This window comes from Curcuma longa, unplaced genomic scaffold (genome assembly GCF_044706935.1).
Source record: "Curcuma longa cultivar G26 ecotype Majalengka, Jawa Barat unplaced genomic scaffold, ITB_CL_G26_1.1 utg2646_np1212_2152390_RagTag, whole genome shotgun sequence".
NCBI classification, from domain to species: Eukaryota; Viridiplantae; Streptophyta; class Magnoliopsida; order Zingiberales; family Zingiberaceae; genus Curcuma; species Curcuma longa.
This window is the reverse complement of record NW_027435599.1, coordinates 1,676,737-1,691,332: the sequence shown is the minus strand read 5'-3', so window position 1 is coordinate 1,691,332 and position 14,596 is coordinate 1,676,737. Positions and strand designations below refer to the sequence as shown.

The 14,596-nt window shown below is 35.7% G+C and overlaps 1 protein-coding gene across 1 annotated transcript; it reads right to left on the bottom strand.

Annotated features, from left to right (window-relative positions):
• Positions 1–1,834: 1,834 nt before the first annotated feature.
• LOC141820030 (transcription initiation factor IIB) lies at positions 1,835–10,499 on the bottom strand. The gene is made up of 7 exons (XM_074707310.1): positions 10,048–10,499; positions 5,937–5,961; positions 3,185–3,314; positions 2,959–3,089; positions 2,741–2,829; positions 2,414–2,490; positions 1,835–2,322 (listed from the first exon to the last, which is right to left on the bottom strand). The coding sequence occupies exons 1-7, from the start codon at positions 10,398–10,400 to the stop codon at positions 2,189–2,191; spliced, it is 939 nt and encodes a 312-aa protein (XP_074563411.1). The 5' UTR covers positions 10,401–10,499; the 3' UTR covers positions 1,835–2,188.
• Between the last annotated feature and the right edge of the window lie 4,097 nt (positions 10,500–14,596).

The following is a 14,596-nucleotide window of genomic DNA, read 5'->3' as shown; positions in this document are numbered from 1 at the left end:
TGATCGTATGATACGTCAACAGTGTGTGACAGGGAAAGGCCTTTGTGGATCCATGGAGAACAAAATATCAAAGAAATTGGTAGGTTCAGGTTATCAGGGGTGTCTTGATCTAGTCTGAGAGTTGTCGTCCAACTTTACGAGTGAGTCAGCATTGCTTATGACCGCGACAGGTTCGATTGATCCGCTTACGATCTAGTTCTCGGTGTTGAAATTTCAATCTATCCTTATTGAATCGATCGAACGAAACCTATTATGGAGCCTTTAGAGCATTTGTAGGAAAGAGTTTAAGTGAATGTTGAGTTACTATATGTTACAAATTGGCAGCATTAAGGATGCTTTTATGCTTGCAAATTATCTGATTACCTTTCTTCTTTCTTCTTTTAGTTTGTGTAAATACAAGTCTCATTGATAATTTATGGTAAGATTTTATTGTCCACAGAAGTCCCGCAAGTCGCTTCATAGTGACAGCAACTAAAATAAATTAGGCCTGTGGGTCATAGCAAAGAGATAACATCTATGTAGTAGTCAACTCTAATAATAAAGATATATAAATCTTCTTGTTGATGCCATTTAAATTTCTTATGGACAAAGAAATCATAAAAAAAGGCATTCCTTTTTGTTTAAAAAAAAAATCCATCAAATATTTTTTCTTAAGAATATTTTTACTTTCAATAATATTAAATTACGATTAACTACTATAATATATAAAAGTTACAATAATATTAAGTTATGATTAACTACTATAATATATAATAGTTACATATTACAACGTATAATATTTAATATAATATTATTATAATACTATAATAGCTATTTAATAGTTTCTATAACTAGATATCTATTATAATTATTTAAAAATGATTTGACTTCTAAAATATTTATTTATAGTGGCATTTATTTCTAGTTGATACCATAAAAAAATTCAATTTTAAATCAATCAATTTAAAATAAAATAATTATTTTAATAATTAGTTATTTAAAAGATGAAGCCACCCTATTTCAAATATAATTTTATTAAAAATGGAGTGAATACAAGTTAAGCGATTCAAAAAATATATCAAGTGAGTTAGACAAACCGAAAGTGTTTCGGTTTAAGTCAATTAGGTGTGATTTTGATTTATTAAAAAATAAAAATACTTCTTGAAAACTTCATTTTTTAAAATTATAAAATCATTCTAATTTCACTTGTAACTTACCATTAAATAATACAAAAAAGCTACTTGTCACAATAGACTTCCGTCACAAATTTGTGACGAAAATCTATATCGTTCAATTTTAAAGTTAAGATTAAATCTAGGTCGTAGATTGAATGAGTGATTAGGATGATCTGAATTTAATCTTCTATTTTAAAATTGAACCGTCCAGATCCCCGTCACAAATTTGTGACGGGAATCTGTTGTTGTGACAAGTATCTCTCGCACCTTAATTTAGAATAGTAATTATGTCCTATTGATATTTCACAAACTAATTAAAGTCATCGATTCTAAATAAAATTTTCACTTTTACTAATTTAAAATAAAAAAAATCCTTTTGAGTTCACTTGTGGATCGTTAACAATTTAGAAAGTATATATATTAACACTTTTGCTCTTAAGCTTATGTTATTTATTCATTCTTAACTCACTACAAATAACCTAGAACCTTAAAATTTATTAAACATCAAATAATTTTTTTTACGTATTGTATGTTTATACATAAGAAAAGATCCAGAAAGCGTTGTTCTTGAATGTTTATCTCATATTAAATAAAAAATATTCAAGCTTTTTTTTTTTATTTTTTCACAGTAAACAAATATAAACAAACTATCAATTTATATATATGTGATGCAAAATAACTTGGATCGAATAAGTAATAAGCATCTACCAGATTGTGTGCAACATCAGTCATGCAATATCCTTCATCTCACTCAGACAACAGCCTTTGCTTGTCTACTCCTACCATAATCATAATCGATAATCGAGTCACTGTATGCCGACTATTTTTCCACATCATTTAAGCAACAACTAAACCTTATACGAGAACAATCCCTACGAGCAGATCGAATTTGCAATAGGAATCGAATGATACTGACCCAATCAGTTAAATCTTTTGGTCATCGCAACATCCGATAGCATAAAATTTCGAAGTCGCTTCATGAATAAATTTGGCTGCAGAAGTTCTTGAGATCTCTCCATCAATGAAGAACAAGTTTATGGGCTGCAAAGGTTCTTTAGATCCTCTTCCTTGGCATAGAAGGTAGGGATGATCCTGGAAGCATAAGGATAGAGATCTTTGTACGAGTTCTTTATGGTGCCTTCTGCAACCCCAGTTGCGAGTGATATATCTGCGAACCGCAAAATTTTCATTGAGAATTCAACCAAGAGAAAAGGTATAAAGGAAATCACGGTGGAAGATCTACATAATGAAACAAGAACCTTTGAGGGGTTTTTTTTCATCAGATAGCTGAGTTATCATGTAAATTATAGCTGCTGCAACTGAAATGGGACTCCTCCTGCACAAGTTAAGAAAATTGAAGCTTTGGAAGAAAACGAAATACTAAAATGAAAATAATGACAATCTAATAACATGATTAATTATAGAGTAAAGCACAAAAAAAATTCAGGAATACAGGATAAACAATAAAATTTAACAATCTATTATTGCTAACATGTGACCATGGATGGCATCAACTATAATAAGTCTTAACTTTTTAGCAGCAAAAAAAAAAATCAGATTAATTAAGCCATTCCAAATTAATATACCTTATGTCAAGTTCCTCTGATTTTTGAACTGCTTCCTGAGCTGCTTTAACTGCTTGATTTGTCATCCCAAGATGCGAACAGAATCGTCTCTGTGGCATTCCATTGTTTTGTCAAAACAACGAAACATAACAAGCTTCACAACGAGACATAACAAGCAGGAATAGAAAAATAAATAGTGATAAAAATGTTATTTAGTTAAGAATAGAGCAAAGACAAACCAAGAAATCTCCAGCATGAATTGTGCCCATCTCCATAGATTGTCCCATCTCAACTTCAAGTTGTTTAACAATGAACTCTTTGGCCCGACCTATTTCCTTCTTTGTAGCTCCATTAGCAACCGAACAAATCTCTAAATGAATGGTAAATATATTATCAGTAATGTCTAGCAATTTGTAGTGGAAGGAAACAAGAATGCACAAAGAAACTGGAAAAATAGCCTCATGCCTTTGACGGTTCGAGGTTTGTCCTCCTGGCGGCAAGCAATGTATAGACAGGCAGCTAAAATTGCATCTTGATTTCGTCCCTTGACAGACTTCAAATCTTCCACCTTCTTATATATTTCATTGGCTCGGTCCTTAAAAAGGAGAAAACAATGAGCTGAGCAAGAACTGATGGAACATGCTTGTCAAGTTATCACACTTCGCAACCATTGATGTTGGAGATGATATATAGATATCATTTGACAATACACAGGTAAACTAAACTATCAGCTGAAAACACAAATAATTGAACTTCTGGTTCTAGGAGGTGATATGGCAGGATCTGAAAAGGCATATGCACAACAAATCAAAAAACATATTCATGGCTTGTGCTTTGCTACTGATGTAACAAAATATAGCCATTTTTCTTCGTGTTTTCAGATTTCAATGATTAGCATGTGTGTGGTCTGAAGCAGTAGGTTCCAGTGGTGCCGAAGTTCTGAAGCTCTATAAAAGCCCTTTTAGTAACGGTATAAATTGGTCATGTTACAAGAAAGATAGATAATATAATTTTATGTTTCAGCCAATATAAATTAGGCAGAAGCCTCAAAAAGGCCCTTAATTTTTCCAAATGCCCTAACAAGGCCCCATCTCTCCAAATACCCTATTAGGACATCATTTCAATGCCTTCTCAAAGATAACCTTGGATGTAATCTCCCGGTTGCTTGAGCCAACCAAAGATCGTCAAAGTTGATCCTTTGGTTGGCAGACCTTGTTGGAGTTGATTATTGAACACCAGACAGAAACTCATCAGCAAGTTGACCACTGACCAAAAATACCCAATCTTGCCAAAGATCATAACTGGCCCTTGCTGAAATTTTATCTCTTATGCTGTCTATGCTATGTTTACTTTTTTGTGAGGGAAAGGAAAAAAAAAAGAAAGGAAATTAATTCCTTCACTGAATCCTTCTGTCTCTCCTAGGTGACCACTTCCCTGTGATGCAGCATGTAGCCTCTGCTGCTCCAATGACAGTGCCACCATCAACCGCCCTAGCGCTGCCATCTTCAACAGCAATGCCTTCAACAGCCCCCAGTTCAACCTTTGGCAGCATGGGTGTCTTCTCCAGCAACGAGAACAACCTTCAACATCCTCCATTGCCACCTTTGACAGCGTACAATGTCTGCTCCAGTGATGGTATCATCTTCAACAGCCTACAGTGTCACCTTTGTCAGTAAGCAACGTCTCCTCCCTGGCCCCAGCCAGCTTGGTGCGACCCATCAACAGAGAAGTGGCCATCGAGGCTCCCCACCGAGTTGCTCATCTTCATCACTTGGGATTCACCAGATTTTGGCAGGGTAAAACTTGTGCAACTTCTGCTGATTTAAAATCAAGTTGTCAAGGTGACTAGAGCATTAAGGTTATGCTTATTAGAGGGAGGGAAATAGAAGGGGAGGGAGGTCAAGGGAGTGGAAAGAAGAGGCCTGAAAGATATTTATTTGGATGATTGCATGTAAGGGTGGAATCTTCATATGCAAACTATTTCATTTACATGAGGGAAAAGGAAGATGAAAAGAAACCCGCATATCTAAAAACACCCTCATTTGAACCCAACCCCTCAACCATCTCTCATCACTATCATTTTTCCCGCCCTGCTCCAGCAAAAGATAGTATTAATTTCAATCCTTTAAAAAGTGACAAATGATTTGCTACTTAGCTTTAGATCAGGCTTCGCAGGTGCTCAAAGTTAGACAAGGCCCTTAATGGACAAGAGATTTTTGAGGTATTTGAGAAAAATATGATTCAGCATTATTCTAATGGAAAAAATATGTGATGTTAAAAGTGTTGGTGATGTCTACATATGAGAATGAAAATCAATGGATAACTAATTGATACAAAATCATGATTTGAGCAAAACAAGGTTTTGTAAGATCCTAGTGTCTAATAATAAATATATCAATGGAATGCCTTTGTGACATAAAACTAAGGATGTTTTAACTAATATATGGTTCTAGACTTCACTAATGCATGAAAAATATGAAAATATGAGAAATGTCATTGGTAGTTTGATGGCATATATATACACACATGAATGGTTCATGGAAGCAAATAGATATCTCTGGAAGGAACTATGTTTTGAAAAAGAAAAATAATGTTTACATATAACCATATTGTATTGGTGTAGTTCTAAATATACTTATATATTAAGTTGCCAAGTCGGTAGCCAAGTTTTGCTTCTCAAAAGTTCAATGGTTCAAATCTCAACAAGGATAGAAATTTTAAATTTTATTTTAAAAATTAATGCCTGACAATAGCCAGTGGCAAACTCTTGTAAAACTTGATTGACTCCAGAAGCTCACGATCACCTTTGGCAAGGTTCTGGCCTACTATCGGCAATCAACTCCAATGAGATCCACCAGCTACCAGTATAAGTGAGATTACAATGAAGATTAAAGGTAGTTTTAAATAAAAAGGGTCAACCAATATAACTTCATGGCAATAAAGAACCTACAATGATCATTTCCTTCTGACAAAATAAAATGGCAATGAATAGAGAGACAAATGGTACTGGGCAAGAAAATCAGCAAAGAAGATTGAGGCCAACAGAACAAGTTGGCATGACATCCACGTCTCGAATTAAACATCAAAAAAATTTGGAAGACCTAAAATTTTCCACTTGTTTCTTTCACGAATCAAAAAGATTAGATACAGTTACAATGCATTTTCAAGTGAAAAAGTAAATAAAAAATATTAAAATATGTAATGGAAAATTATTTACCTTTATAGTGGCGACGAGACCCAACCTAGAAAAGGAAAACCAAAACACAACTTGCTTCAGCAATCATTCTACCCATGTGAATAGAGGTTTAAAAAAATGGCAATGCAATTGCATGCTAACTGCAACTGAGCATCAAAAATTCAAAAATTGAAAATGCTGGCCATACAATCTAACTGAAAGTGCTAAATTGAGTAAATTGTGCATATATATGTCACATTCTTGAGATCATTTTTAGGCATCTAAATAATTCATCGGCCAGAGATAATAATAGTTTTGAGGTGGGCAAAGAGGAGGAAAGGAACAAGGTGCATGCTAATATGTAGGCAAATGTGAAATGTGCATCAAGACACAAGGTCAAGTGAATATTGAAGTGACAGTAATGAGTCTACATTTCTGGCCATATCTTTTTTTTCCAATTAACAAGAGGTCTGGCTACCCTATCATTTGAAACATAGGATGGTTTTTTTATTATGTGGAGATGACAATTAGCTTATACTTCTAGAGATACCCAACCATGACGCTTCACCAACTTTCCTCACAAGAATTAACAATTAACAAATTATTTTCTATTTAAATTAATGATCCACCTTTCAATCATCATAAAGTTATTCAATAAGCGTTTACCACTCATGAGATCCCCACTGATGGGATGGGAGCCCCAGGATGTGCTATTAGTGATCCGCCTTTCTATCATCAAAAAACTATTCAGATAAGAGTTTAGCACTCATAAAATCCCCTGTGATGGGATCAGAGTCCCAGGATCAACTATTAGTATGCCCAAGCAATTAATGGGCCCTGTGTCCAGCCATCATCATTCGGCTAATCCAGAACCTTGAAAAGATGACTCTTGTACCCTTACACTGTATGAATACTTCCCCAAAAGAGACTCAGGTATGTCATTGGAGTCTCACTCACTTCATTGCTTTCAAAATCTTACATTAAGAGGGTAACTAAGGCATGAGAGCTTCCTCAATCAATTTTGATCATTTGACAATTACATTATTATATATAGCGTGTTTTACCTATATGATTGCTGTATCGTTTCAATGGAATTATGATTAAATATATGATTATTATATTTTGTCACATATGTTGATATTTTTTTTTTCAAAATATGGACCTAAATATACCCTGTATATCACATGTGCATTATGTAGAGGTTTGACAGCATATTGTTTTTATATGCTTTTCAAAACCTGGGGGGAAAACTATGATTCTTTTTGTAGATCGTATATCTAAGTGCCTGCGGAGAATTTGCCATGAGTGTGCAAAAGAATAACCCGAATGTTCAAGTCATAACTTATCTAAGAAACTAAAAAGCTTGCATGTTGAGATGCCTAGAAAATCCAAGCTAGATGACCAAACCCTCCAAACAAACAAGAAAATGAAAGATTTGTGGAGTTAAGATGCCCTAAAAACTAGCCCAAGTCTTACAAGATCAAGATGATTGAAGACCAAAGTCCTAGAACTCCATAAGGAACCAAAAGGTATGCAAGGCCGCGACAACCTGGAAATCCAAACAACTGAAGGCATGTGGGATCAGGATGACAATAGACCAAGTTTCTAGAAGCCATAGTCTAGTAGTAGTTGAAAGGCATGCATGGTTAGAATACCTTAAAAAACCCCAAAGAAGCTGAAGGTTTGCAGTGGCAAGATGACGAGTCCAGGCCTAAAAAACTCGATAGTTGGAAGATTTTTGGTGGGTCAGGTCTGAATTTGAGGATCAATGCTAGTTGGTAAAGCTTAACTGAGTCGAGAAAAAAAGACACAAGTGTTGTTTAGAGACTCATTCAGACAAAGATGGATCAAGAGCCTTGAGTAACAACAGAAAATAGAACAAGACCAACTAAAAAATGTGCAGTAAAATATAAGAGACAGCCACCGCCATTAAAGTAATGACATTCAATCCCTATCAAGAACACCATTGTACATAAAGCCTCTCTCTTGAACCTAACCTCATGCATGGAGGCTGAGGGCTGATGAATAGGATCAATTTTAAGATGAAATCCCATGGCTAAGACATAGGAGCTAAAGGGAAACTATGACGAAGCCCTTAGCCCACAACAAAATAAAGTGAATGAAACTAGAAAATAAAAATATTAGTCATCTACCTCAAAGAGACTCAAAAATCTTGATGCCAACATCAAAAGAGTTGAATTGGCAGAAGGTGCATCGACAACTAGTTTGGCCAACTAATTTAGAAGATAACTAGAAGATTGAGTACCAAGATATCACTTCAGCTAAAGGAGCTTCAACAAGGGTAAGGTCTGAGATTGAAACTGCAGCTTCAGTCTGAAGGGCCTCTATTGTCTTGAACAAATATCCACCAGAGTTAAGCTCCCTTGGTTCCTTGGCCCTAGGTCACCTAAATAACTCCGGCCCATAGGCAATTAATCATAAGGTGTATCCTGTACCCCTCAGTAGAATGTTGGAATCAAGGATGTCATTTAGAAAAATATTTCATATCACTCCTTAATGATCTGAGACAGCAAATGAAGGTCCGCCAAACTATTATAGCATGCAATTTCATCCTTGTAGTACTTGACCTTGAATTGCAAAGTAATGATTTCCCACCCCACCCCCCCCCCCCCCCCCCAAACTGCTTGGGTTCCTTGGCCAACCTCATCCTTGCCTCCACTCATAATTTTGGTTGTGACTTGAGAAGTATGATTTACACCATCCATAGTTCGAAGCCAAGCCTCAAAGTATGAAGGGTGGGAGGCTAGTTCAAGTAATTCCAAACCCAAAAAATATCAGCCCCTTTCTTTATTGGATTTGTTGATTGGCAACTATAACATATTTGTCATTGAAAACAATTATTGATATTTAATTTCTGGTGTTAAGAGTTCAAATAAGTCAACAAACTATAGTAGCGTTTAAGGCATGCCCACACTCTTAATAACATGTCTAATCCTCATTCAATTGTACACTATAGTAGAATTATTCTTACAGTATTAATATACTACAAAGGAGCACAACCTCATAAGTATGTCCATGAACCCCATTCAGCTTAGTGTTCTTGAAATTTCTTTTAAGAGGCCACCAGTCAAACTACATCAAGCCAATTCTTAGTCTTCTTGTTTTCTTGTGACGAACATCAAGTCGATAGCTGTCCAATTGAACCACCTATCACTTGAAGCTTTTCAAATCTATATACAATCTCCTCATAGGTAGAATTGAAGTTCTGAACCTTTGAACCTCACATTCATCATATGTCTTCCTTGATAATGTCATTTAATTGGTAGATGATGCTAAGATAGCAAAAACTCTTTCTACATTAGCATACATGATTTATAATCGTTCTTGAAAAACCTATGTTATGTCATAATGAATATAGTATAGTTATAGTATGAACTTACAATTAATATAGTATAGTTACAGTATGAACTTGTAAAAAACTAGGGTATGTCATAATGAGAAATCAATGCCATACACTAACAAGGAAGTTATGAATTCTCAAGGAAATAGGTGTATGTCAGAATGCCATAAAGTGCCAGGAGGTGCTTCAGCAGTGATGCACATGATAGGGTCAGTCTTCTATATTCTCTTCAAGAAAACGAATCCTTCTCATGACTTCGTGGCCCAAGGTGGAAAAGAAAGAGGCAAGGCGTCAAGCAAAAGGCATAATAGATCAGCTCCTAACTTTTCTAATTATTTCCCTTGCAGTTGAATCTTTTCTCTAATCTGGTTTTGATTTAGTAAGGTATTCTCTTCCCATAAAGAAGTTTAAATGAAGAAGAAAAATAAGCTTACGAAACTGTCAGCGAAACTCTAAATTTCCCAAAAGTAGTTTCGAATAGCGTTCCGACACAGGGGGCATCTGATGGTTTTATAACAAAAAGAAATTTCCCCGCCCTAAAACTTGCAGTCCGGTTGTAGAATTTATGCAAGAGCCAACTCCTCTACTGATTATAGAAATACAACTCTCTTTATTAGGGCACATTGCCCTCGCCGTCATCGGAAATCTCCATATCGAAATCGTGCAAAAGGTAACGGATCAATCGGCAATAACGAGGACGGTGGCGAATTGGGAAAACTTTGATGCATCCATCGAAGGAAATAACGAGGTATTGCGGAGCAAACAAGAAGTGGGGAAAAAATAACAAATAACCTATCGGCCATGGTGGCGATGGTCTTGAAGGCGAGGATGAGGTTCCTGTCGGGGTTGGATCCGCGGTTCTGCCACCGGCCCAGCGAGGACGAGAGGAACTCCCCCTGCGCGCCGTTGGGCTTGGAGATGACGGTGGAGAGACCGCCGTCTGCGAGGAGGGGGTTGCTGGGCCCGCCGACGCGGACCGGGTCGTTGTCCCCCGACTCGTTCGCGAACGTCCTCCACTCGGAGGTCTCGTCTATGGAGTGCGCCTCCAGCACCAGCCCGCACTCGGAGCACACGGTGTCCCCCGCCGAGTGGTCGAACACCACCTCCGTGCTCCTCTTGCAGTCCGAGCAGTAGGCGTCACCCATGCCCTCGATCTCCCTCCCTCGCGATCGAATTCGAAATCGCCTTCCTCGCCGGTGCGCCGAATCGCAGGGGGGAGAAAGGGGGAGAAACAAATGGGGCGCGTGCGGTAGGTGCACCGAACGGCCAAGTGGTATATATTATGCGGACGGATAGCAGAAAATAATGAATGGCAAGTGCCAAGGCTCAATAGTTTATACGAACGTCCGTAAACGGAGATCGTACGTTATATTACTTCCTCCTCCTTCACATACCAAAACTACTTGTTTTTTCTTTTTAATTATTTTAATAATACATCCTCCTTTTTCACATGCTTAAAAAAGTTTTTATTCTTACAAATTATTTTAATACCACAAATTCGTTCATTTTAGAAATATAAAATAGAATTTGACTTCTTTTAAAAAATTTAGATATCTAACCTTGGGATCAGATTAATTTTAAAAATAATCAATTTAATATCATAAAAAATTTTCATCTACTAAAGTGTATATAGATCCATCTAACATCATAAATTTTTTAAATTTCTCACATATAATATGCTCAGAATGAAATTTAAATTCTCACTTCATCTCTTACCATCAGTCCGAGATCAAAAGTTGTCAAAATATTATTTAAACTAGAATTTAAGAGTTATCAAACAGTTGTTAAGAGCATCTGCAACGCTACTTGTTAATAACACTTAAAAATATTAAAAAAAATATATGTGGGACCCTCCTCTACCACATGAACGCGTTCAAACCTTTGAACGCGTTCATGTGATTACTCCTCCACCACTCCTCCACGTCATGTGGAGAGAAATTAAGGAAGGGTTATTAACGCTCTTTTAATGAGCGTTGTAGATGTCCTAATGAGCTAAAATATGTCATTTTAGTTTTTAAAAAAGGATTAGGGATTTCTAAATATATATATATAATTATAGTGAGAATTGAAAAGTTTGCTCCCACTCATCTGGTTATATTTTTTATTGTGAAAGATAAAGTATTTATGTATTTTGAATTGAAAATATTTAATATTTTTATGGTTGAAATATATTATTTAACCTGGAAAAATATATGAAATAGTTTTTCTTTTTTTATTAGAGACTAGTTTTAACTAAAAAAACTTCAAACACTTTAACTTGACTTGCAAGATATTGCTCCATCAATACAACTAAAAATTTTAAATTTTCAAAAAATAAATAAGCAAAAAATAAGAAATGAGTTTAGCATATCAAATGAGAAATATTTTTGGCATTTTGGAAGCAAAAAGGTATGAAATTGGGAAATTCAAAAGTCAAAGTGGGTCCTTTGAAAATTCTACTTTATTTATAATGTTGGGTTTCTTATATATTGAGTAGGAAAAAAAAAGTAGATAAATAATTTCAATATTTGAGTACGTTTTAAACTAACAAATTCATTATTCATTTAGAATTTAATATTTGAGCATTTAAAATAGCCACCTTAAGGCATTTATGGTTGAGTGAACTTATAGAAGTTTAAAGACCTCTTTAAGGGTTTGAATTCTAGTAAATGTGAATAAAAGGCCGTCAAGTTGTATTTAAATATTTTACTCTCACAAAAATCATAAGCATATTAGTTATTAAATTTAAATATTATTAGTTAAATATAATAATTATCCCTATATTATTAAATAAATATAAACAACTTTGATAAGGACACATGGAAGGTTAACTTTTGGGCCTCCTCATGGGCCAAGCCTATAGTCATTGGGCTTCTTCTCTTTTAGGCAAAATGTTTCCATAGTAATTTCAAATTTCCTCAGTTGATTTGTGGATTATCAAAAAAAGAAAAAAGAAAAAAGAAAAAATTTTCATGAGGAATGATATATCAATTCCTGTTCATCCAAACAAGAATTAAGTGTCCACAGATCAATTTTCTTGTGGAGATTTTCTTTTGCTTTTCAAAGATTTGTTCAAACATGTAATCTGGTGGCTCCTACAGAATCACTTCAAGTTCACACTTGCATGATGATGGAAGGCTGAAACAAAGAGCAGGCAATGGGCTTACCTGAAAGAAGCAGATGATACGATCGACTTTGTGGTCCTCCACTGATCTCAAGCTTCTCGACAAAGAAATGATATCAAATGCAGTTCCTACCTGTAAAAAATATTCAGTTTAGCTCATCTAGATTACTGATAAACACCAAAACCATGGAATTTTGATAGAAGCAGTGTGTTTAAAGAGGTAAAGAGGTGAAATTCTGCAGTATAGCTCTTTCAGATTACTGATCAACACTAAAATCATCAAGTTTCACGAGAAGCAGTGTTTTCTAAAACTGGAATTTTGCAGTTTAACTCATTCAGATTGCTGATAAACATCAAAACCATGGAATTTCAGTAGCAGTGCCTTTATGGTTACTGATCAACAATAAAATCATCAAGTTTCACGAGAAGCAAAATTTTGTAGTTTAGCTCATTCAGATTACTGATAAGTACCAAAACCATGGAATTTCGCTAGAGGCAGTGTTTTTAAAGAGGTAAAATTCTGCAGTTAAAACTCATTCAGATTACTGATCAACAATCATCAAGTTTCACGAGAAGCAATGTTTTCAAGAACTTGAATTTTGAAGTTTAGCTCATGCAGATCACTGACAAACACCAAAACCATGCAATTTAGTTAGAAGCAGTGTTTTTAAAGAGGTAAAATTCTGCAGTTTAACTCATTCAGATTACTGATTAACACTGCAATCAAGTTTCACGAGAAGCAATGTTTCTTAGAGTCGGAATTTTGCAGTTTATCTCATTCAGATTATTGATAAATTCCAAAACCATGGAAAATTCGCTAGAAGCAGTAAAATTCAGTAGTTTAACTTATTCAGATTACTGATCAACACTAAAATCATCAAGTTATACGAGAAGCAATGTTTTCTAGAACTGGAATTTTGCAGTTTAGCTCATTTAGATTACTGTTAAACACCAAAATCATGGGATTTCTCTAGAAGCAGTGTTTTTAAAGAGGTAAAGTATTGCAGTTTAACTCATTCAGATTACTGATCAACATTAAAATCATCAAGTTTCACGAGGAGCAACGTTTCTAAAACTGGAATTTTGTAATTTAGCTCATTCAGATTACTGACAAACACCAAAACCATGAAATTTTGCTAAAAGCAGTGTTTTAAAGAGGTAAAGAATTAAAATTCTGCAGTTTAACTCATTCAGATTACTGATCAACACTAAAATCATCAAGTTTCACAAGAAGCAATATTTTCTATAACTGAAATTTTACAGTTTAGGTCAATCAGAATACTTATCGTTCCGGTCAAATACCGTGGATGATTAAACTACCGATTAATGAACAGGCTGACATGCACGCTCATCAAAGATAGTCGTTGGAAGGGATGAGAGACCTAAAAAATACTCCAAAAGAGAGTTAAAATAATACCGGAGTTAAATCCCAACAAGTCACTCCAACACTTAAGTTACGGTTTTGCTAGAGGAGATTAAAGGCTTAGGGAAATTAAGATATTATGCGTGCATACCTGTCTCCATAGGTATAGATAACCTTTTATAGAGTTGTCAATGTACTCAATCTCAGAAGCATCAGCACCCATTTTAAATATGTTTCGAAATACGTGTTTCCATTTATGGTATACTCCGATATGCGCGTTCCAATTGTCCATGTGTTCCAAGATATTTTTCTTGTTCTCCGAAGGAAACAGTCTTAGAGTTTCCTGATCTTACAAACGAACCGGCTTCATGAGCCCCACTTAGAAGTGAATGACAAAAGATTCGCGACAAGGATGAGATTGGCACATAAGACCGAGGTGAGGGTAAACAAAGATCGAGGTCGGGATCATAAGCTGAAATGAGGTTGGCACATAAGACCGAGATGAGGGCAAGCAGAGATCGAAGTCGAGATCATAAGCTGAGATGAGGTCGGCACATAAGACCGAGGTCAAGATCATAAGCCGAGATAAGGTCAACACATGAGACCGAGGTTGGGACCATAAGCCGAGATGAGGTTAGCACATGAAATCCAGTAGACACTGAGGTCGGGACCCAAGACTAAGGAGGCGCCGAGGATGGGACTCGAGATTGAGATGAGGTCGACGTATGAGATCCAGTAGACGTCGAGGTTGGGATCTGAGACCAAGTAAACGCTGAGGTAGGGACTCGAGGCTGAAATGAGATCAGCATATGAGATCTAATAGACTCCGAGGTCGGGCTCCGAGATCAAGTAGAGACCAAGGTTGGGACCATAAG

What these genes read in the sequence shown, in the direction of transcription:
- LOC141820030 (XM_074707310.1), bottom strand. Translation starts at nt 10,400, where the DNA reads ATGGGTGACGCCTACTGCTCGGACTGCAAGAGGAGCACGGAGGTGGTG. An exon ending in CAAACCTCGAACCGTCAAAG is followed by an intron (nt 3,090 to 3,184) that starts GCATGAGGCTAT and finishes CCATTCATTTAG; the next exon opens with AGATTTGTTCGGTTGCTAAT. An exon ending in TGAAAAAAAACCCCTCAAAG is followed by an intron (nt 2,323 to 2,413) that starts GTTCTTGTTTCA and finishes TGCGGTTCGCAG; the next exon opens with ATATATCACTCGCAACTGGG.